The sequence below is a fragment of the Carcharodon carcharias genome, chromosome 6 (genome assembly GCF_017639515.1).
Source record: "Carcharodon carcharias isolate sCarCar2 chromosome 6, sCarCar2.pri, whole genome shotgun sequence".
In the NCBI taxonomy this organism is placed as follows: Eukaryota; Metazoa; Chordata; class Chondrichthyes; order Lamniformes; family Lamnidae; genus Carcharodon; species Carcharodon carcharias.
The window spans coordinates 44541112-44566526 of NC_054472.1; the positions used below are offsets into that span (position 1 = coordinate 44541112).

General features: G+C 43.0%; 1 protein-coding gene across 13 annotated transcripts in view; it reads right to left on the reverse strand.

Moving 5' to 3' along the window:
- Nucleotides 1–20255, reverse strand: part of LOC121279192 (protein ITPRID1-like) — a 301605-nt gene extending 281350 nt beyond the window's left edge. For 7 of the 13 annotated variants that reach the window (XM_041190209.1, XM_041190207.1, XM_041190205.1 and 4 more), the window contains exons 1-2: nucleotides 20156–20224; nucleotides 19741–19866 (exon numbers count right to left, since the gene is read on the reverse strand). In XM_041190209.1, the coding sequence (XP_041046143.1) occupies nucleotides 19741–19775 (35 nt within the window). In that variant the 5' untranslated portion in view covers nucleotides 19776–19866; nucleotides 20156–20224. Of the gene's footprint in view, nucleotides 1–19740; nucleotides 19867–20155 lie in introns of all 13 variants that reach the window. The other 6 variants (XM_041190213.1, XM_041190212.1, XM_041190202.1 and 3 more) reach the window with 5 other exon arrangements.
- Nucleotides 20256–25415: the final 5160 nt, after the last annotated feature.

Consider the following 25415-nt stretch of genomic DNA (forward strand, 5'->3'; position numbering starts at 1 on the left):
CACATCCTGTGAAAGAATGAAGGGAGAAAAAAAAATTGGGCAATGGGGGAGTGATGTGGAGGTCATGATTTGTAGCTTGCCTGCGCAGTTCCAGTGAAGGTGGGCAACATGCATATTTGGTGTTGCCACATTACATGATAGATAAGCAGCTCCCGTGCATTTGGCTGTTTCTGCACTCAACAGGGAGCCAAGCAGTGTTGTTCTTAAAGGAAGCCTGGCTCTCTCAAAAGGAAGTTTCACTGAATTACATAGAAGGCTGCTGTTGAATATAATTGCTGTAATTCTAAACAAGTAAAATGGATTAACAGGCAGAGAGAGGACTCCAGGGTCATGGATGGTGCTGTGGGGGCCGTATTGTTTGAGGTGATCAGAAGAAGCTATGTTACGGTTCCGTAAGGGACCAGGAGGACCTCCATGGCCAGCTTCAGAACGTATTAGGAACAAGTGGCCACAGAGGTCAATTCTCAGTATTTGGACTCAAGGACCTGGCAGCAGTGCCACAGGAAGTCTAATGACCTTAAACAAGTGATCAATGTTAGTGCATCTTCACATTACATCTCATACCTAACCACACTACCAGCCACTTAACTCAATGCGCCACATCATCACCCACCAGTCTGTAAAACTCAGGACTCACGCCTAACACCCAGATACTCCACCTCATTCTCACACACCTACCAATGCTGGCAGTCTCACGCCCACCTCTTAGTGCCTCCACATTTCTCCAACTGTTGAGCTACGACAGGAACATCACCCAAATCCAAATACAATCACTGAAATTTGGTCTTCTCTGCTGCAGATTAAGATGGTACACAATAGAAGGGAGCAAAGCAAAGCTGAAAGGGGACAAGGACGTCTGTGTCTCCTGAACCCTACAAAGGAAATTGTTCTGTACATCATGGGACCAGCTGTGACATAAATCAGAGCATCCAACGTTATTGACAATGTTGTGGATGGTAGCATCTTCCTGCCTTATGTTCTTGCCAAACAACCAGCACAACTTCAATTTGCTAACTGGCATGTTGAGCAAGCTGCAGATGATGTGAACATGGACCTTTTGCTTCCTACCCCATTCCACCTTCCTTTATCTCAATCTTCACCTTCCAACTTTCAGTTTTCAGATACCCAATTCAGGTCAAGCTGGGTAGGATGGGGTCAAGGGTTGCTTGGAGCACAAGAATAGACTGACATGCAAGTGGCAAAGCAGATAACTAGTCCAGCACCACACTGCACCAATACAGTGTCTAGCCGAATTGTCCAGGTAAGATCTTTTTTAAATTTTACTCAATTAAAACTGATGCTTGCCACATTCTGAAAATGTCTGTTTTCTGACAACTCCAGTTTTTAGACAGCTGGAGCCTCCAAGGTTTTTGCATTGCTAGCATTTGAGCTGGTCCCAGTGAGTGTCGGATCAGGTAATGGGACAATTTCATCCAAGCTGTGCTGTTGCTGGGTCTCCTACTCCTGGGACTGCTGTGGCTGGGTATCTGAAAACTGAAAGTTGGAAGGTGAAGATTGAGATAAAGGAAGGTGGAATGGGGTAGGAAGCAAAAGGTCCATGTTCACATCATCTGCAGCTTGCTCAACATGCCAGTTAGCAAGTTGAAGTTGTGCTGGTTGTTTGGCAAGAACATAAGGCAGGAGGATGCTACCATCCACAACATTGTCAATAATGTTGGATGCTCTGAGTTATGTCACAGCTGGTCCCATGATGTACAGAACAATTTCCTTTGTAGGGTTCAGGAGACACAGACGTCCTTGTCCCCTTTCAGCTTTGCTTTGCTCCCTTCTATTGTGTACCATCTTAATCTGCAGCAGAGAAGACCAAATTTCAGTGATTGTATTTGGATTTGGGTGATGTTCCTGTCGTAGCTCAACAGTTGGAGAAATGTGGAGGCACTAAGAGGTGGGCGTGAGACTGCCAGCATTGGTAGGTGTGTGAGAATGAGGTGGAGTATCTGGGTGTTAGGCGTGAGTCCTGAGTTTTACAGACTGGTGGGTGATGATGTGGCGCATTGAGTTAAGTGGCTGGTAGTGTGGTTAGGTATGAGATGTAATGTGAAGATGCACTAACATTGATCACTTGTTTAAGGTCATTAGACTTCCTGTGGCACTGCTGCCAGGTCCTTGAGTCCAAATACTGAGAATTGACCTCAGTGGCCATTTTTTCCTAATACGTTCTGAAGCTGGCCATGGAGGTCCTCCTGGTCCCTTACAGGACCGTAACATAGCTTCTTCTGATCACCTCAAACAATACGGCCTCCACAGCACCATCCATGACCCTGGAGTCCTCTCTCTGCCTGTTAATCCATTTTACTTGTTTAGAATTACAGCAATTATATTCAACAGCAGCCTTCTATGTAATTCAGTGAAACTTCCTTTTGAGAGAGCCAGGCTTCCTTTAAGAACAACACTGCTTGGCTCCCTGTTGAGTGCAGAAACAGCCAAATGCACGGGAGCTGCTTATCTATCATGTAATGTGGCAGCACCAAATATGCATGTTGCCCACCTTCACTGGAACTGCGCAGGCAAGCTACAAAATTGCCCATGTCCGAAATCCGGCAAGATCCGAAATCCAACTTGGACTCAGTCCCAAGGTTGCCGCTTTTGAGACATGACTGTATAGTGTTGGGATCTACATTTGGTGAGTGATTGGGAACAAGTGGGCTGCAGTCAGGTGAGGTGGAAAGAGTAGTTTGTTTGCAAGTTCACCAGAGGACAAGGTCCAGATGAGTACTGCTACAGCCCAGGAGGATAAAACAGTTCAGACCAGTACTCTTATTTCCCAGTTTTTATTGGTGTTCCAACCCAAAACTAGGTTCCATCCAATCTGAAACTAGGCTCCTAAATCTAAACAAAGGAAACTATGAAAGTATGAGGCATGAGTTGGCTAAGATGGATTGGGGAACTTCATTAAAAGGCATGAGAGTGGAAAGGCATGGCTAATATTTAAAGAACAAATGCATGCATTGCAACAGTTATATATTCCTTTCTGGTACAAAAACACAATCAGACAATTGGAACATTAATAAAAGTGGACAGTAAAAGCATGTAAGAAAAAGATTGAAGACAAATATAAGTCCCTTACTGTACAAAACGGGAGAAATTATAATAGAGAACAAGGAAATAGCAGAGCAATTAAACAACTACTTTAGTTCTGTCTTCACGGAGGAAATCACAAAAAAGTTCCCAGAAATGCTTGAGAATCAAGGGCCTAGTGAAAAGGAGGAATTGAAGGAAATTAGTATTACTAAAAAAAACTGTGCTGGAGAAATTAATGGGAATGAAAGCTGATAAATCTCCAGGACCTGATAATCTACATCCCAGGATACTGAAGAAGGTGGCCATGAAAATAGTGGATGCATTGGTTGTCATCTTGCAAAATTCTTTAGATTCTGGAACAGTCCCGGCAATTGGAGGGTGCCAAATGTAACCCCACTATTTAAAAAAGGAGGGAGGGGGAAAACAACAAATAATAGACCGGTTAGCCTAACATCAATAGTAGGGAAAATGCTAGAGACTATTATAAAGCATGTGATAACAGGACACTTAGAAAATATCAACGTGGTTAGACAAAGTCAACATGGATTTATGAAAGGGAAATCATGTTTGACAAACCGACTGGAGTTTTTTTGAGGACATAACTAGCAGAATAGATAAGGGAGAACCAGTGGATGTGATGTATTTGAATTTTCAGAAAGCTTTTGACAAAATCCCACGTAAGAGGCTAGTGTGAAAATTAAAGCACATGGGATTTGGGGTAATATATTGGCATGGATTGAGAATTGGTTAGCAGAAAAGAAGCAGAGAGTTTCCTTTTTAAGAGAAGCAGGTGGTGACTAGTAGGGTGCATCAGGGATCTGTGCTTGGGCCTCAGCTATTCACAATAGACATCAATGATTTGGATGAGGGAACCAAATGCAATATTGACATGAACAAGCCCAAATGCATGGTCCAGTCAAAGCCTCACTCATTTCTGAGTTGGAAGGAGATTGCACATGCATTTGACACACGCTCCAATCCTGGCTAAAAACTCTATGCGTTCACCTGCGAAGTATAGATTGCCTCAGCTGAAGATGCTGCTCCACACACATACATACACTCTCCTGCAACTGATACAACTTCACAGTATCAACTGGCTCCCAACCATTCAGTTCACGTGCTCCATCTGGTCCTGAGTCCTAGAACCCAAATTCCTGTCAGGCATACTTCTTCACTGGCACATTTAATTTGCTTGATGCCTTCATAAGTTTTACTGTGATTACACCATGCCACTTACTTTTGCTTAGCACAGGAGATCATTGACCCTTTTGTGGCATTTGACCCAGTTTCACTGTGGACTCCAAAGCTGCTCACCTCTGCTGCTATTTCGATCCAGGCTGTTTTGGTCAGGTGGAAGAGTCTCCTGCTGCCATCACTGACCTCACGCCGTTCCTGGTCAGCCTGGAAGAGAACTGGAAAGGAAGCTTGCTAAACCATGGGGCCAATTGTTCTCTGCACTGAGACATTACTGAAAAACAGCAGGTGGTTGCAGTTTTCTGACAGTGCCGAGGGTTCAGGGGTTGGGGGGGCCAGGTGGGGGGGCGCGTGGGGGCAGTGGTAGTTAGGTTGGGGCAGTCAGAGTAGCAGGTGATTGTAGCAGCAGTTGCAGCTTTGTGGGGGACGGGTCAGATCAGCAGTTTGCAGTGGTAGCTAAACTTTCAGAATGCCCATTCACACAAGCAGACTGATTCTGCTGGATTGTAGGGAGTGAATGTCTGTCTGGGTGCCTTTTAAATATTTGTTCCTATTAAGCGCCATAGGATGTTTTTAATATTAAAGGAGCTATATGATTACATTGGTGCAATAAGTAACAAATTCTTACAGACTATAATAAAAAATTGCCATCAAATAGAATCAGGAGCAATATTTACAATTACCACTCAATAGAATTAGGAATGCAGAAAGTAAATCTGCTTTGGATTGTGTTAGTTTCTACTTGTGGTTTATTGTGTTCCTTAATAGTGTGGTGAGCTAAGTGATGGTTACTGCGAGCTATGATTATTAACCATGTGCTTCCAAGACAATTGATAGAATAATAAGAGAGTGGGAAAGAATCTTGGGTGAAATCTTGCAGTTGCATTGTGTCCCCCAATGGCAGGACTGGAAGTGCACAGGACTTCAGTTGAAAAGGCGAGATGGCTCACCACGCACAATCACATGACGGCCAGCAAACGAGATATTCAGAATCGGGGGGCTCAGCAATTGTGTGATAGGGTAGGCAGGAGGTTGACGATCCTGCCATTTCCTCAAGGGGATGGAGGTCCGGGCACCAGTGCCATAACTTCTGTGGAATGGCAATCTTAGTCGGATTGCCACTCCGCTCTTACTTACTTATGCTGAAATGCAGCTGCACCTTTCTCGCCCAACCTTCCGACCAGGGGAGAAAAATGCAGTGGGTTCTCAAGGCCTTCAGTCAACTGCAGCAGAGTCAAAGGTAAGGAAGTCACACTCCTTTTTTTATGGCACTAGTCAGCTGGGGTTCGGGTGGTCAGTGGGGAAGGTGGGATGGAGTACTGAAGTTACGCAGGAGTTAAAAGTGGCTTTAATTCTTCTAACTTTTCCTGGGTAACTATTCGTGTAAGAGAGTCGGAACCATCTGTGACTGTAATTTGTATTGGATGGTTCCCAGTGCAGGGCAATTGTCCAGCGGATGTTTAATCTACCTGGGCAATTGCCATGTAATCCTTATCTGTAAACTTCCAGGATGGGGCGGGGGGAGGAGAGGTCCCCCAGTGCATCTTTGGGTACCACCCTGGTTCGATGCCTTGGAGATTGGAAGTTATGGACCATGAAAAACAATGACTGCTTATATTTGTATAGTGTATTTAATGTAAAAGAAATTAAGGCAAAGTGTGACACCAAGCCATATGAGGAGGCATTAAGTCAGATAGCTAAAAACTTTGCTGAAGGAGATTTGGTTTTAGGGAGTATACGGGCTAACCTTTATTTACTCTAGAGTTGCACAGGTTGCAAATTTGCATTGTAACCGGGTCAGTTATTACAGGTTTTAGTTAGAGCACAATCTTGCAATATTTGACTTCACTAGGTTCATACCAGGCAGCTAGAGTAACACATTCCTGATTCTTTTTTAAATAATATATTATTCTGCAGACAGCAAAAATGTTACTTCTTGCATCATAATTTTTCATTAAACATAGTTTCAGACTGACCACTGAAACTGCATACATAAGGATTTATAAAGGGCAGAGTGAACAAGATTAAGATGCAAATAAATATAAAGACAGCTGGAAGACGTCAAATTTAAGGAGGATAGTATGTAGAAGCTCTTGACTGGCCAGGAGTGCATTGGAATAGACAATCTAGGGGGAATAAAGACATGGACATTGGTAGACAGGAGGATAGATAGATGGCAATACGCACACTATCAGACCGTGGTCAGTGAGAACTGCACCTCCTGGCTGTGCATGTTGTGAAATTGTAGGCTTTCAGTTATGTTTCCCCATGGCAACATGTATTTGGAAAATCAGCCCTCTCTGTGCATGCACATCTGTTCCTTTATTTGTGGGAATATCTGTTAATTCCCAATCTCCTTGTAACATCTTTTTAATCTATTTTGCTTGATTTTCACCATCTGTCTTGAATGAAACATGCGTTGTTATATTTTTCCTCTTTTCAGATAGCCAATTGCCATAACATGTTTTAAACTTATCATCACACTTATTGTTATGGCTAATATTAAACAGCCCATGTAGCACTCTGCCTAGCAATCACTTCCTCTACCTCCCATTAAGTAAGCAACAGGTTAGAATTCTTGTTATCAGTGGGAGTTTAAAGGTGTTACATCAGACACAGTGGCACTTGTGCACAATTTACTATGCTGACTTAATGCACCTGTTAATAGCAATAGCTATTTGGTGGCTTTGATTTACTTAATGATTCAAAAATCCTGAGCTAATTAAGCAGTTTCTCAATATGCATTCCTAAAGGACAAAGCAGTGGGGGGAGCAAATTTGAGTAACAAATTCTTAAAATGTTTTTCTTTTACTTTAACAAAAATTGGAAGCATTCCTTTAAAACTTTTAGCAAGCTAATTATTATTAGCTCAGCCTGACACTAGGTTGAAAATTCAAGAAAAGGTAAGGCTTCAATATTAACAGTCATTTATCAATAGAACATTATTTTTAGACACCAGTTCATGAATGATTAATTTCTATATTGTGTCAATTTATGATTGTTTTCCACAAGGCCAATTAGAAAATGATTCAGAATGAAGAACATGCAAGCAACTAAAAAAAACCTGAAATTATTTAATAAGAGTGAAATTATTTGTCTTCGTCTCACAACCGCTACAAATCCTAACATGAGTGCTGTGCCTTAATCATTTCTTGAAAAACTCAGCGACTAGTTAACAAATAGAATTATAACTACTCAATGCCAAACACAAAGACTACATATTCATAATGCTTGGCCCCTGAATGGAAAATTTAAATCAGAACTTTGTTGAATGTACCATGAATAAACTGTTTTACAAAATCATATTTACAGCAACAACTTATGTAAATATAGTGCCATGAAATGTACTAAGGTACTTCACAGGAACATCATAAAACTAAGTATGACACAGAGCCACATAAAGAGATACAAGGTCACATGATAGTTTTTAAGCAGCATCTTAAAGGGAAGAAAGAGAAATAGAGAGACAGAATTGTGGCAAGGGCATTCCAGAGTTTGGGACCTAGGCAACTGAAGGGTTATATTTAAATATGAAATATGTGGACTACAAAAAAAAATGAAAATAATAAGAGACCTGTTTAATTTTGTATGCATGTATGTTTAATATAGAGACTTGCAGATTCTAAATTAAAACACCAAGCCCAGGAAACTTCTCAATTGTAATGGATCTCTTGGTAATTATTCTTTTGATATAAACTGTTAATCTGCTAATGAAACTAATGACATTAGTTTGAAGACTATATGGTTACAGAGAGATTGTGATCTTCCAGGTTACTTGTCCTCCCAGCTACACAGGGGATCAGGAAGCCATGACATCTTTCTCAAGGTTTATGTAACAGGAAGAACTATATAAATGAACCATAAACATCATTTTATTTGAGGCTTTGAACTATCAAGTTAATGATTTATAGCTCCAATTAATGAATGAATCACAAAACCTAATAGGCTGTTTATGTAGACAGCTACATACAAAGATTCCTTTGCAAGGTTATGTTGTTAAAGGAACATCTAGTTTGTTTAGTGAATGATACTCTCACAGTGTGGTAGAAGGCGTTTGTTCATTAACACTGACTTGGTCAGAAACTGTTTGTCTAATGATCTGATTGTCAGGTGCAATAACAGTCACATGGGCTGTATCTTTCAGGCTTTAAATGTAGTGTCACTTTACAACTTAGTTGAGTGGTCCAGGAAAAGAAAGCTGATTGCTCCAGCAAAGGTAAAACATCTTCTGGCTCCTCCCAAGGTTGGAAACTATTAGGAGGGCATTTTTTGCTGAATAATCTAATGCTTAAGAGTCAAGGTAGCCAAGATAACCTCTTGAACGGAAATGTTGATTTAATCCACATTTAATGTGGGACAACAATTTGGTAAAGGAGTTTAAACTAGTGCTTGAAGGGGCTCTGTTGAGGATTGTTTAACAGCTGATTTCTACTTTAAAGAACAGCTAACACTTAGTAAAGGGGCTGCAAGGTATTTTGGTGGTTAGCACTTCAACTAACGTTCCTCCTAATATTGAACAGCTGTTCAGGAGTGAACATAGTGCTGATGCTGAGTATTAATTAAAAGAATACTCACGGTTCCATGTTCTCTTGCTGCCAGTGCTGTGAAGAGAACCTCTGAAGCACACTTTAAGACTTCACCAACATTCAAGCAACACTTATTCCAGAAATTCTCTGTGTGACTCCACCTTACCGGAGTCATGGGTCTCCCTTAGTTCTGACAAGGAATGGAAGGAAGACATGAGGCCTTGCAGCATAAGCTGCTGCAGGAGAGAGGGGCAGGTAGAGTGAAGTGCATCCTTCCCCACTGTGCACAGGATCCCTCCTGCACCAGGATCTCTGCCACCAAAACCTCAAGTGCAGCACCTGGGAAGCTAACCCTCCCTTGGTTCCTGGATCATCCTGCAATGTGCCAGCCAGCACACTCCAAACCTTCAGTTGAAATGACAATAAAGAGCTTGTTGTGTTGAAAATTGCATCTAATCAGCACCAGAGTGCTCAATCTGCAGGTTTCTGGTTTAACTGCAGGCAAGTCCCAGCTTTGTGACCAGTGCTAAAGACCAAAATTGGGTGCTAAAACAAGCTTTCAAACAAGCAAGTCTTCTTAGCATTGCACCTATTTAGTGTCTGTTTCTACCCTTTAGACAAAATAATCCCTTAGTCTGTTGGTTTACAGGAACAACTTGTTAGGTGAAGAATCTTGTTGCTTAAGCGTTTGAGATTGAAGGTAAGATATTTTAGGAGGGATTGAAGATTGGTTAGCAGACAGAAAACAGAGCAGGAATAAATAGGTCATTCAGGTTGGCAGGCTGTAACTAGCAGGGTACCGTAAGGATCAGAGCTTGGGCGTAAGCTATTTGTAATCTATATCAATGACTTAGATGAGGGGGCTGAATGTAAGGTAACTGAGTTTGTGATGATACAAAGTTAAGTGATAGAGTCAGCTATGAGGAGGACAATGGAATTAAGCAGGCAGTGGAACATAGCAGATTGAATGAAATGCGAAGTTATTCACTTTGGTAGGAGAAGTAAAATATTGGTCTGGATTTAATGCAGCCCATTGCAGTGGGAACCATGGTAGCCTTTATGGGATAGGCCCTATGTCAGTCTCTTAGCAGTGGCATAACCTCCACAACTGAGTCAAAAGATGGACGGGGCTGATGCAGGATTCCTGGCTGCTGGCAGCAGGATGTCAATTAAGAAAAGTAATTGGCTCATGAGCCAATTAAAACCCATTATCCCTGAGCCGATTGCAATTCCATCGTGATTTAGGAATTAAATGGGAGCCACATGGCTTTTCCACACTTCTCGAAGGCCACCCAGCAAACTTATCAGGCTGCCAGTGGCCTCATAGAGGGGGAGATGAGTCCCTTGTCATTAGGCACTTAGCTGTGTCTGATCAAAGGACCAAGCATCAGGAAGGGGGGACTCACTGAAAGCCACCCCTCTGCCCTTGCACCTAATCCTCCTCCATCCTCTCCCCTCCGTGACCTCTATCCTGCCCTCATTCACCTTTGACCTGGGGTCCCTCAATAGCCCTGGGCCTCTGGTGGATGCTTTGCTGGAAGTTGCCACTACCCCCATGGGCTGAAAACAATGAGCTTTGGTCTCTGATTGCCTGGCAGCCCTTGGTGGGCGGGACTTCTACCATCGGAATCCTGAATCCCGTGGTGGACCCAACAGTGGCCACTTAAGTGCCTGAAGTGTACTTAATATAGATGGGCCTCCTCTACAGAACTGACCAGGTTCCCCTGCCAGTTCTCCAGCCATTGGGCAACAACCCCATCAGGCTGACTATATCCAGCTTATCTTTTTAAATGGTGAAAGACTGGGAATTGTTAGTATCAGAGGGATCCATGTGTTCTTGTAGATGAACCACAGAAAGTTTACAGAAAGCAAATGGTATGTCATATTCCAATCCCTTTGTTATTACAAAGACTAGGAGTAAAGAAGCCTTACTGCAATTCTATAGGACCTTGGTGAGACCACACCTGGAGTGTTGTATATGGTTTTAGTCTCCTAATCTAAGGAAGAATATATTTGCCTTACAGGAGTGTAACTAAGGTTCACCAGGTTGATTCCTGGGATAAGAGGATTGTCCAATGTGGAGAGATTGACAAGACCAGAATTATATTCCCTAGAGTTTATCAGAATAAGAGGTGATCTCGTTGAAACAGAGGGCTGGATTTTGCCCTCCCATGTTGGCAAGTTTGATAGCCTTCCAGCCTCCTCGTGGCCTGTCCCAACCTGCCTGAACTTTTATGGGGAGGTGGTGTTGGGCATCTGCTCATCCTCGGCCTATTCAGGCCCGTAAGTAGCCATTTATGGACCTCATCCTGCGGCAGTTGGTTTTTTACCCACAGAGGGTGAGAGGGCTGATGGGGGGGGGGGGGGGGGGGGGGGGGGGGCGGTTGGTGGTGGTGGCGTAGAGATAGATGGTGAGGCTCGTGTCATGTAGGATACCCAGCTGCCCTAGCTGGTATCAGGCAAGAGGGGAGTCTCTGGGCCCGTTGGAGGCACCCCCCCCCCCCCCCCCCCCCCCCCCCCCCCGCTTTAATCCTCCCCTTGGCCCCCTAACCTGCCCCCCCAACCCCATGCCATGTCAGGTTGGCAGAACTCAAAGAACCCTGACTTATCTGGGCTCCTTAGTGTGGTGGGACTGACTGTAGTTCCAGCTGTGGCCACTGCTCCTGGTGGCTCTGCTGGACCTACAAACCTTTTGGTCATCTGACTAGCTGGCAGGTCTCTAAGGCAATACTTTCTATCAAGCTTGGCACAGAAGTCTTGCATTAAAGCAATTAACACTGCTCCCTGTGTTAAATTGCTGTGGGGTAGCTGTTGGGATTGTGGGTAGGTTCTCCCCTTTTCAGCCAGTGGGCTGGGATCACGACGGAGCAAAGTCCAGCCCATAAAATTCTTAAAGGGCTTGACAAAGTATATGCTGGCACAGTGTTTTCCCTGCCTAGGGAGTCTAGAACTAGAGGTCACAGTCTCAGAATAAGGAGTTAGCCATTTTAGACTGAGATGAGAAGACATTTCTTCAATCAAAGGTTTATAAATCTTTAGAATTCTCTACCCCAGAGAACTGTAGATCATTGAGTATATTGAAGACTTTATCAATGGTTTTTGATTTCTAAGGGAATCAAGGGATATAGGGATAGTGCAGGAAGATGTAGCCGAGGTAGAAAAATAGTTCTGATTTTACTGAAGAGCGGAGCAGGCTCAAAGGGTTAAATGGATAACTCCTGCTCTATTTCCTATAACTCTAATATTGAATGAGTATTACAATAAATATTCCTTAGTTTTTTAATGATGCAGTGTTCATAGTCATATAACGTATTATTTTGAAGTCAACATGTTAAAAATGAAGCCTGAACTTAGCGTTTCATTGAATGTCTCAAACTAGCCCAGAAATAAGCATAAAACTAACAAGCCAGGAAATTGCAATAAAAAACAAAAATACTGAAAATATTCAGCAAATCTGGCAGCATTTGTGGATAGAGAAACAGAGTTTATCTTTCAGTCTGATGACCTTGGAAGGTCATCGACCTGAAATGCTAACTCTGTTTCTCTCTCTACAGATGCTGCCAGCCCTGCAAATCCAGGAATTTCTGTTTTTACTTCAGATTTCTAGCATCCACAATACTTTGCTTTTGCAACAGAAAAACTGACTCACTGAGAACGCTATACAAGCAATGACTCAAACACAGAGGACCAATTGATTGACAAGCTGTAAAGGTTGTCAGCTGAGTACATTTGCCTAGCAAATACGTTTCTTATCACGTCTCCATTACAGACATTAGAACAGTTTGTACACTGTATTTTATGTGTTCATTGCTTCTGCCAAGTTTTACTGTCTAATTTTTAATGCTAAAGGCAGTATAATAGAATAGTTTTAAGCTTGTGAAAGCAATATATTGTGCATACTGTGAAATGTCACTTGAGGATTTGGGTATCACATGAATATATACTACACATGTCCTGGTGCTTTTTAGTGGCTAATAAATTTATATCATGAGGTAAAGTCACTTGAGTCCTCTTCCTCTAAAGTAAGCTGTACTCCACCTAATTCATCTTTCCACTCGATCCAAAGTCACTGAAGCAAAACACAATTTGTGGGTCTGATAAACGCACTTGCTCACTTCTGTACAGATGAAAAGAAAACAAAACTCTGCAAAAAAATAAACTTTTGAAATATTTAAAGTATTCTGGAAACACAAAACTGTTCAATATATACTTGAAAAGGGAAAAGTTCATGTTTTGACAATGGGAAATGTCCATTAACTTATCTGTTTCCCACTTTTGGAAGCTGGCATAATTGCTGAAGTAACTTTTCAAGAATCCACTCACTGGCAGCCAATCAATGAATCACAGGAAATAATTTTAAAAGAAATAGGTCTGCCAATCGTTTGACAACCTGCCCAATTAAACTCCCATGAAGTCAAATGAAAGGAAAATTGAACAAAGCAATCACAATGGCTTCCAACTGGCAGGAAAGGTCAAAGTTTATCTTCATAGAAATTTACAACACAAGGAAAGACCATTTGGCTCATCCTACCTGTGTCAGCTCTTTAGAAGAGCTATCCAATATAGTCCCAAAGTCCAGATTTTTTTCATAACCATGCAAAGCAGCCCTTTTCAAGAACTTATCCAATTGCCTTTTGAAAGTTCATATGGAATTGTCTCTACCCACCTTTCAAGTTTGGATCTTAACAACCTTCTATCTGCGGGGAAAAAAAATCCTCCCCAATCCCCCTCTAATGTTTTTCCCAATTTTAAGTTTATGACCTCTGCTTACTGATCCAATTGTCAGAGAAAACAGTTTCTCCCTATTTGCTCAATTAAAACACCTCACAATTTTGAATTAGATCTCCCCTTAAAGCAGAGAAGGTTAAGGAGAACAATCTCAACTTCTGAAATCTTTCCACATAACTGAAATTCCCCACCCTTGGTATTATCCTGGTAAGCCTCCTCTGTACCTCCCAACCCTTGGGAAATAAAAATGGATCTTGTTCAATATTTGTGATACATTTCATGGATAGATACATGGTCCAAGCTTATTGGTTATACAGATTGCAGCAGATCACAGCCTGAATTACTAATGGACATATTGATCTTTTTAAGTGAGACATGTGGTCTTTAAAAAAAACCTTCAAGCAAAAGTTGGCTGAAAATGTAAAGTAACTACTTGCTAGAAAATTCTTCTGTGGATTACACCGACGAGCCCGGAGAGAATGGAATGTCACATCTAAAAATGTGTCAAGACCTACTTCAGACAGAGACACTTCAAAGGAAGAGATGCAATGTGGTTGTAGATTGATGGAGACAGATTACCATCTCAGCAAAAATCATCTCCTGTTGAGTTATATCCCAGAATGTGAACATGATCTGAGTTGAAAGAAAGCAGATTCTGGGCAAAAGACATGTTTGTTTTTTCCCTTCCAGGAATACACAAGAAAAGGGGTTAAAAAGCTAGCTACAATCCTGGTTCTGGTGTGCTAGTGTGTGCTATGAAGGTCACAACTAAAGAGCATCAGCTAGGCATCCTTGCAGCTTACAGGTTTAAAAAGTCTTTCTCTGTTGCTGGAAGCAAGTCACAAGTCTGCAAAGTCATGGTCAAAAAGGAAATAGCACAGCTCCTTCAGCTAACCTGCAGAACAAAGTGTCTCCAAACCAATACTGAGCTGCCAATCACCCTATTTAACAGCTGCAAAGTTTTGCCATCCAATCCTCATCACAAGCCAAAGACTAATTCATATCTCTTTTAATCTTTATTTTTGGACTCAACATCTCATTTCCGATCTCTTTGTGTGTTTGTGTTTTTATTATTTTTCCTTGGGTTTTCGTAACTGATAAACTTACTCTTTCTTGACTCAAGAAAGCCTGGTTAAATTGGCTCCTTCTAAAACATAAATACATTTGGACAAGAGGGAAGAGATCCTTTTAAATTAATATTGTGACAAACGGGGTTGAATAAAGAAGGGGAGCCAATTCATCCTTCCTCACCTGGGAGCATAACAATTTGGGGTTACTCATCCTGGATCATAACACATTGGGGGACCTCCAATGGGGGACCAGTCATAACAAGATAAATTCCAGTAAACTTGTTGGGACAGATTCTAACTCTGTATGAATGAATGGGTTTTGATTGTGTTAACATCTCACCCATCATTTTAAAATCAACTGCACTTTGACTTTCATTTTCACTGCCTGTTGTCATCTGTAAATGGGCCTTATATTGAACATGAGGACTGAGAAACCAGGAAAGAGAGAGGAGAGGGGCAACATGTGTAACATTTGAACATTTAAACAAAATAATTAAGTACAGATTCTGGTTAGAAATATTAGCACATGCTGATTGCTGAAATAATCAAAGATAAGAGGAAGTTTTATATGAAGTTGAGTACCATTTATTTTTTTGCCAAAACTGAGCAAGATTTGAGCAATTTGAAAATTGTGCAGCCCAGAAAGATCAAATTTATGGAACTTATAATTCAAGCCTCGTACAAAGCTTTCTGCACAGAGTCCCATCTAAATGAATATCCGGTGGGAGAGAGGAGTTAAAATGTTTAAAATCAGAAACCCAAACCTAACCTGTCTCTGAAGTGTCAGCTTCCGGCTTTACTTGGTTGGGAAACAAGGCAGCTGAAAGGCGAGGCGAACAGTTGGATCTAGCTGGGGAGCACCTTTTCAGCACTGCTTCTGGGTCAGGAGGAATAGGGGTGCAGGGGGTTAACAAGCTTTTCAAAGCTTTACCTCGGATTTCTGATTGTTTCTCTCTCAGCTCTCTTTACTTTTCCCAATCCCTTTAAATTTGACTTGCCTGTAATTTACCCCTTTGAGTACCCTTCTCATCTGACACCATGTCCGTTTCTATGAATAATTATGCAAATTAAACTATACCGAAAAAGTAAGTGCACTTGACATTTTACACAAGATTTGCCTCCGCTCCTTTTCATTTAGAACAGGCTGAGGCCACTAGATGAAAATATGGCCCAATGAATCTAAGCTTGCCAGTTAGCTCCAGCAATTGGTAATTATTATGCCTATCGCAACATCTGCAATACTGTCCAATGCAGGCTCAGAGATGCAAAACACTTGGCTGAATCAGAAAGCAGACATTTTTTTTTTTTCAAATGCAGACCACAAAGACTGAAAGAGGTTCTGTAATGCTCTGAAATCTACCGGTCCCAGTCTACTGGGTCATTACCAATCCTCAGTGCTGAAGGGACAACATGAACTGAGCACTTTAACCATGTCCTCAATTGGCCTTCATCCATCAATATAAAAACAATCATCAGGCTGCCACTTGTTGCCATCAACTGCTTTCTTTATGAGCTGCTCATGCTATTAGAAACGGCATACGTAACCAAACTCCGGTCTAGCAACAAAGCTCCAGAAGCTGATGCTGTCCCAGCTGAGGTTTACAATGTTGGAGATCAGTATCTGGTCAAAAAGCACATTAAACTCTTTCAGTCCGTATGGAAACAAGGCAAGAATACAAAGATGCTTCCACTGTCTGCCCATACATGCGGAGAGCAACTTGCCAATCATAGAGGAATTTCACTCCTCTCCATTGCCAGCAAAATCTTTGCCAGAATCCTTCTGAGCTTCTTAGTGCCACGTTTTGACAAGGATCTGCTGCCAAAGAATTGGTGTGATTTCGGAAAAGCTTGAGGAACCACTGACAAGATGTTTGCAGTTAGACAGCTCCAAGAGAAATGCTAAGAATAGAACATGGAACTCTACATCAGGTTTGTTGACCTGACCAAGGCCTTTGACACAGTCAGCTATGAGGACCTTTGAAAAGTAATGGAGAAATTTGGATGCTCTCAGAAATTCATCATAATGGTTTGACCATTCCATCATGGTATGCTTGCATATGTCCTGGATGATAGTGAGTCTTCTGACTTATTCCCAGTCACTAATGGAATTAAGCAAGGCTGCTTTCTAATGCCAACATGCTTCAGCATGTTTTTCTCTGCCATACTCTCCAAAGCCATCGATAAAATCAATATTGCATGGATGGAATGCTGCTCAATTTCAGATGACTTCAGGCTAAGACCAAGGTCTCCAAGGATATACTTTGCAATTTTCTGTTTACCAATGATGGTACACTAGCTACCAGTTCAGAGCTGGACTTGCAATGTAGTATGGATTTGTTCTCTAATACAAGTGACAACTTTGGCCTTACGTTCAGCACAAAGTAATGTACTGGCCTGCTCCAGGGGAATCCTATCTTGAGCCCAAAGTTTCAGACCATGACCATTCTGTCTGCAATGGATTAGTTCATTTATCTCATCAGCACGCTCTCTTGAGCTCTTCTATATCAATGATAAGACACATACACGAATTGTCAAAGTAAGCGTAGCTTTGAACATCATAGAACCATAGCAAAGTTACAGACCAGAAGGAGGCCATTTGGCCCATCTTATCTATGCCAGCCCGAGGAAACCCAGGTGCTCCTTCTAATCCCACTTTCCTGCACCCGGCCCATAGCCCTGCAGCTTACAGCACTTAAGGTGCAGATCTAGGTATTTTTTAAAAGAGTTGAGTTTCTGCCTCTACCACCAACTTGTGCAGTGAATTCCAGATACCCACTACCTTCTGCATAAAAATGTTCTTCCTCATATCCCCACTACACCTTCTGCCACTTATCTTGAATCTATGTCCCCTGGTTCTAGAATTCTCTACCAAGGGAAACAATTTTATCCTGTCCCTCTATCTATTCCCCTCATAATTTTGTACACCTCAATTAAGTCACCTCTCAGCCGCCTTTGTTCTAAGTAAAATAACCCCAACCTATCCAATCTCTCCTCGTAGCTACACTTTTCTAACCCTGGCAACATTCTTGGAAAGCTCCTCTGCATTCTCTCCAGAGCTATTACATCCTTCCTGTAATGCGGTGACCAGAACTGCACACAATACTCCAGTTATGGCCTCACTAGTGTTTTATACAATTCCAACATTATATCCTTACTTTTATATTCTATAACTCTGCCAATGAAGGAGGGCATTCCATATGCCTTCTTTACAACCCTGCCTACCTGAACTGCTGCCTTCAGGGACCTGTGTACTTGTATGCCAAGATCTCTCACTTCATCTACCCCTCATAGTATATTCCCATTTATTGTGTAATCCCTGTAACTGCTTGACCTCACTAAATGTATGACCTCACACTTCTCTGTTAAAATCCATCTGCCACTTTACCGCTCACTCCACCAACCCATCTATATCGATTTGGAGATTATGGCTATCCTCTACACTATCCACCACTCGGCCAATCTTTGTGTCATCTGCAAATTTCCCAATCGTGGGAATGAGTCTGCTTATGAAACTAAAAGTCTATACACTCTGCTCTATAAATGCAAAACTTGGTCTGTGTACCAGTGTCATGTCAAGAAGCTCAAACACTTTCATTTGAGCTGCCTTCGGAAGCTTCTGAAGATCAGATGGCAGGGCAAAATACCAGACTCACCTGAGCTGGAATGCTAAGCATCCACACCATACTGAGACAGTCACAACTGAGTTGGGCTGGTCATGTAACCAGAATGCCTGACACTCACTTATCAAATTAAATCTTCTTTGGAGGGCATGAGTCTGGGGTGTACTTTCACAGTGATCGAAGGAAGATTCAAGGAGACTCTGAAGGCTTCACTTAGGAGTTTTTTTTTAACAACCCTGAGTCCTAGAAGAAGCTGGCCCAGGATCGCTGTGCCTGTCACAAACATAAAAACTAGTGCGGCTCCTTCGAAAACAAGTGTGCATCAAAGGCAGAGAAAAATGCAAGGAGAGGAAATCCTGAGCTAGTAACTTGTCAAAAACTCAATCATTCCTAATATCCTGTTCTATTTGCAGCAGAACCTTCTGGGTGCAGATCAAGCTTAGCTATAAATACCCACTGGAACCTTACCAAAAACCTCAGATGATAGACAAGGAAGGAAATTATGGGGAGAGTTTTCTCCCCGTCGGGCGGGTTGGTTGGGCACGGGCACGGAGCTGATCGCCACCTGCGATCGGCTACGCACTGCCATTTTACGTGGGCGGGCTAATTAAGGCCCACCCAGCATGACACACACCCGGTAGCTCAGTGCTACCTGTGCAAGTGGGGGGAGGAGGGAGAGTTGGGGCCTGCGCTTCTTCATGCACACACGCAAAAGAGCACAGAAATCTCCCTGAGGCACGGAGCTACCTCAGGGAGATTAAGGTCAGTTTCAAAGTTTAAAATAAAGAAAGTGAAAAATCATTTACACATGTCTCAGCTCATCACGTGTTGGGACATGTTTATCAAATGTTTAAAAAATATTCATTAATATAACAAACCCTTCACGAAACCTCATCCCTCCCGTGGATGAGGTTTCATGAAAAATGCAAAGGCCGCCTGGGCTTCTTAAGGTTGGATGGGCAGCCCTGGCAATTTGGTAAATTAGTTAATTAATGGCCTTAACAGGCCTTTTACAGCTTGGCAGGCATGCAGCCGACTCCAGTGCGTGCCTGCCAAACGGAAGATCATTTTACGTGATCACACGTGTCATTTTACACGTCGGCTGAACAGAAAATTTTGCCCTATGGAAAAAGAACTATATATGTACTGAAGTTAATTATGAAATTTGAGCTTAATATAGAGGTCATGAACCATTATTATTTCCCTTATTTCAAGATGTTAGTGTAGTTTTGTGTTAAATAGAAATATTATACTATTATTTATATGCTTTGTAATCTATTTCCCATTAAATTAATTAAGAAATTAAAGCCTAAAATGAGATGGTATAGTGATATTCTGCAGCTTCTCAGAAGTCATGTGGAGAATCCTGTGGCAATATTGGATAGATTCAGTTTCAAAGAAACATAAGAAAAGTTATCTGCTCATTTGATATTCAGTTTAAAAACTTAGCAAGAGATCAGAGCCAGTAAAGATACTCTTAAAGTTATATGCTGCTAAGACACATCGAGAGTAATCTAAAATAGGAAAGCATAATTATCCAGAGTAAGAGACATGAATTACCCAAAAAATGAAGCACTTTGTATATTGTGAATCATTTTTCACCATCCATTTCCGAACTGGACATCTGATCCTGTGTTGTTTCCTCTTGAGTTGCCTCCCTGGTTTGAATCTTCAAAGGTACCTTGACTAGAGTCATTTAAACCCATTAAAGATTTGTACTTTATCAAATGAATAAGGATCAAAATTGTAGTCTACTACTTTTGAAAGCAATTGTAACTTTGTAGCCGCACTATTTGTTTTACAAGTTTTGCAATAGATCTTCCCCTCCAATAAACTGAAAGCATTTCAAAGACAACACAATTAAAAATTACAGCACTGAAGTTTAACATATCCACCCATTTCGTGGAACAAAAACCAACACTCAGTCTCATTCAGCAGTTTGGTTTACAAAGTAATGCAGCAGTAATAAGCTAACCTGGTGTAGTAAAACAGCTGTTTTTTGTGGAGAAATGAGGCAGTTAAAGTTCCAAAAGATCACCTACCATTCTGCATGACATAAACAACACAGCTGGTTAGTAGCTTGCAAGGAATTTGCTGAACTTTCTTCCTGCTTTTACCTAGCCTGGACATGTTCCACAAACCCTATTGGATATTTCTCATAGCCCATCCCAGTAACCATGTTAAATTCAGGGAAATTAATTTGTTTTAAAGGGGAGTCAAACCTTTCCTGATTGCCCACAGCACAAGCAACATCATCTGAGTTGTGCTGTGTGTAGACAATCAACATAGCGTATCTGATTAAAATTTCTTTCAATTAATATAGTCTGTTCAAAACCTGAACTCTACAAGTAGACATAAAACAGGTGTCATGTTTACTGCAGCAATAATTGGTTGCATTCAATGCAACAACTCCAAAACCAAAGCTTGTGGAATAACTTCCTATCAACTGCTCAAAGGATTGATTGCCCAAAGGATCAGAGACAGGAACCAGATGCAAAACAGTGACCCGATTCATCTTTTGGGACACAATATTTAGACAATTAGATGCAAATATGTGGACATCTGGCGAAGTTCCCTGAGGCAATGGGAGCTCTAGGACTGCAAGTGGAAGAGCCCATCACCGTCATTAGCTCCACATTGTCCGGGGCTTCAACCACACGAGCTCTGACCAAGAGAGATTGGCCAGTCTTTTGGAGAGACACATGCAGCAGCAGTGAGAGTAGATGCAAGTGCAGTGTCTTGGCCAGGAAAGGGTGAAAGCCTCACTCTGTAGCCTGGATCAGTCTGCTCAGAGTGTGAGCCCCGACATCCACAGAATACATGAGGAGCTGCGTACCCTGAACAGGACGGTCACACTGATGGCACAGAGGTTGCTGAAATGGACGACTGCTGCATATCAGCAGACAGCCCCATCAAACCCACCTGAAGGCCAACCCAGGGCTGTGGAGGTCACTGGGGAGGACAAAGGTATCGAGAGCTACTCCAGCACTCTCTTCGTCCTCCATCTCCCCAGCCCCTCCACCAGAGCCCTCATCTGCTCCACAAGTGCCAGTGAACATGGGGATCTCCTTCAGACTGTGATCTTTGCATGGGCTGCCAACGAGTGCCTGCACGATGAGGCAGGACACCATACTCCTCACTGCCATAAAGAATGAGAAGTGAGCAGCCTGCCTCCATCTCCTCCTACGCAATGTGGAGGGGGTGGGGGTACTTAGAATCATAACAGTACAGAAGAAGGCCAGTCGGCCTATTGGGTCTGTGCTGGCTCTCCTGAGGAGCAATTCACATATTCTCCCCACAGCCCAGCACATTCCACCCTTTCACATATTTAGAAAATTCAGAAAATGTAGAAGGAAGTCACTCTTCCCATTGTTTCTGCGCTGGCCGAGAAATGAGCCATCCAGCCTAATGCCATTTTGCAGCACTTGGCCTGTAGTCCTGGAGGTTTTGGGACTTTCCACCTCTATTACCCTTTCAGGCAGTGAGTTCCAGACCCCTACCACTCTGTGTGAAAACATTTTTCCTCGTCCCCTCTAATCATAGGAGTGTGCACAAATGCATAGCATTATCTTTCCAAGAGCACTAATGGGTTCACTATGGTTACACATTTTACATTGTACATATCACAATTAATCTTCTTGATTATATCTACATACACTCTTATATGTCTCAATGAAAATATTAACTTTGGCCAGAATTTTTGGGATGGCAGGAGCTCAGATCCCGCCATCCGAAGAGATGAACACATCCCCACCCACTCTGAGAGACCAGCTGCCATTTTACACTCTGAGTGTTGATTGGCAGGAGGCCCCTCACTTGGGAGGAAGTCCAGCTTTGGAGAGCTGCCAGTTAATTAGATTGGCCGGCAGCTCTCCAGTCCCTCCAGTGGCCGGCAGAGACCACTGCAAGAGCTTCCTGAGCCTACATCCAGCCAACTGGAGGAAAAGGTGTGTCAGGAATCCGGGTGGGGAGGGTAGTGAAGGCCTGGGGGATCGTGAGGGGGGGGTTGATCGGGATCTCGGGGGATAGGCCGGGAAGGGAGGGTGGGAGGTCTGCAGGTCATCAGGCCTTAAGAGGAGGCTGCCCTCAGTCAGAAGGAGGCTTCTGATGGAGGCACTCCCAACCATTTCCTGTCCAAGATAGAATTCCTTTCATTTCCGCCCCCCCCCCTCCACCCCCCCCGAGCTGTTATCCGCTCATCAACCTTAAAATTGAAGCTGGGTGGGAAATGGCCATTAAAGGGCCTTAAGTGGGGCAAGGGTGGGCTTCCCGTCCGAGGCCCTGCCTGCCCCGGCATGAAAGTGCTCAGAGGTCATGCAGACATGAACCTAGAGAGAATCCTGTCCATGCAATTTAACACTCCCTCACTGCCTTAGAACCCGCCAGGCAGGGGGGTGAGCATAAAATTCTGGCCATTATGAATGACGTTCTTACCAGTAACACTGAGGCCGGCAAGCTGAGGTCCATCTTGCATTGACGTCATCAGGAGCAAGGTTGTAACTGTCTTTGTGGGGAATGGAAGGCTTCTTCCTTCATTGGTCTTTAACATGAGGTAATGGTGAACAAAGAGTCAAGGACCGAGATGCTCCCCAATGACCAGATGAGTTGATCAGGTGCATCTGAAGCGTGAGTGCTGGGTGTGAGGCAGTCATCCGCACATCAGTGCAGCAGTTCAAGAAGTCAGCTCACCACCACCTTCTCAAGGGCAATCATGGATGGGAAATAAATGCTGGTCTAGACAGTGATGCCCACATTCCATGAATGAATAAAAATATGTCAGTGACCTAAAGGTAGGCAATGCAGGGTGAGATGTCATATATGTCCCAGTGAAGATTGCTTGTCCCCAGTACTTTGGAAAATTTTGTATACCAGGTGGCAGAGGCTGTGGTTTAAAAGGGACCCAAGGTTTCTGGGAGCATTGCATGTTGCATATGTCACCCACTCCTGAAACTGGACCATGGGGGTGAATGGGTAAAGCAGAAGGTTATTCAAAGAACTGGTCTAGCACAGTCCTCATCTCACTTTTCACAGTTTGCATTACCTGCTTATCTGTCAGCACATACGATCATATCAGAAGGTATTAGATGTGAAGTCATTATTTCTACTGGTACTCTCAGCAAAGTGGGCATGGTTTGAGTATGCACAGGATGGCAGCTTTGGTGTCTCATTGACAGCCATTGGTGGGAATGTGAAGGGTCCAGGTTGTGAAGGACTTCTCACGCTGTGTGTTTGCAATATGTTGTGGCCAATGGTTTTGATGATGATGGTTTCCGCCTTATGTAACTGAGTCAAACTTATTGTTGCTTTTCTCTTTTGTCGGACATGGACATTTTCCTGAGTAACTGTGGATTCCATGTAAAAGGTTTGTTATGTGGAAGTTGCTCACTGGGAGTTATTGCTGGCAAGTGTTAGATGTAAGGAGCCCATGTGAATCTGTTTTGTACTAGGGCGCATCTGGTGATGAGCCCCTCCTGCACAGAATCAGCCTTGGCTACATGGCTATGCCTCATCCTCCTCCATATCAAATTCCTGAGGTTGGACAGGGGCTTCCTCCTCCTCTTCTTCAGATGTTAGAACTCTGGACATGACATCTTCCTTTTCCAGTTGTAGATTTCTCCACTGTGCAATGTTGTGCAGCATGTAGCATACCAGTACAGTTCTGGATACCCTTGCAGGGGAATACCGCAGAGCTCCACCTGAGCGGTCAAGACACCAGAAGGGTATTTTGAGAATGTTAATAGCCTGTTCAATTGTACTCCATGTGGCCACATAGCTGCTGTTATATATACATTCAGGCTCACATGGCAGTTGCCAACATGGTGTCATTAAGGGATCCTTAAGAGATCCTTTGTACCTCGGAAGCCAACCACGGACCTGTGTCGGTGGATGGAATAGCTGAGGGAGTTGGGCATTCCTCAGTTTAAAGGAGTTATGGCATTCACCAGGGAACCTTGCACATAGGTGAAGGTAAACTTTGCTATGGTCATAAAATACCTGCACATTGAGGAAGTAGAAGGACTTTTGCAGTGTACCCAGCTGTTGATTTTGAAGAATTTATGGTGACAAGGGGGTAATTGATCACCCCCTGCACCTGAGAGAAGCCTTCTAATAGTACAAACCCCATGGCTCTCTGCACATGAGACACCAAATCAGTTGGGAAATTAATGTGCTTCCTCCACATGAGCAAGCAGGGCAACAGTTACTGTCTTGATGCAGCTGGGTGCAGCGGACTGAGGTTCTAGATAGGTCTCCTGCTGAGCCCTGGAAAGAGTCTAATGCATAAAAATTTAGAGCTACGGTAACCTTTACAGCCACTGGCAGGACATGAAGATCGACAGACTATGGTTTGAGATGTTGTTGTGCCATGCCACATATGTTGATGGCAACTTCTTGGCTTAACGTCCCCCTCCATTCCTGATGCGCACAACGCTGCCTCTACCTGTCCTCAACATGTCCTCCCTCCAGCCTCAGGCTGGTCATGTTCACTTTCCCCTATGGCAGCAATGCATGAAGGTGCTGCGTCCATGTTGTTTCTTCTTTGACACAATGTTCAATGCTTTCTTTGCTAGCACTCTGTCATTCCTGCCACCTGGGTTCTCGAGACAGTTGGGAGCAAAAAGCTTTGCCCTGCCAAGTGCAGTTGCCCAATCTCCTGCTCCTTTGGATTAAAGCCAGACACTTATGAATGATTTTTTTTGCCACTTCTGTGGCTTTTGCAGCAACTTTTCTACGTTTTCCAAATAGGTCCCTGCACCTCTCCTAAAAGATACCCTACCTATCCAAGTAACTCCACAAAGTTCTGACCTGCTCCTACCTGGTCTAATTTGAACAAGTCACACTTCCCACTCCTGGCTGATAAAAAAAATCAGGCCTGAATGGAGGTAGCTGCAGTTTTATATTTGCAGTTGCTCCATCAAGCATGCATGTCCAAATCCTGAACCGCTTCCACCCCTTCCCCCACCCCCGTGAAAATGGTAGGGGCTGGTTTCAGGAGTGGGACTTCCATATTTGGGCCTCCACGCCATTTTCATTGGGGCAGAGACGTTCTCCATCTGTGCAAAATTCTGGCCGTAGAGTTTGCACATTCGAAGTTTTATCTGCATCCATCAATGAGATCCTCTTTGGGGAGAAGAATATGAACTCGAGCTGCAATTAACATATGTCCCTAGTTCCTTCAATTGAGGGATAGAAACCCAAATAAACCAGCAACATTTTTTGTTTTCCCATGCATAAGC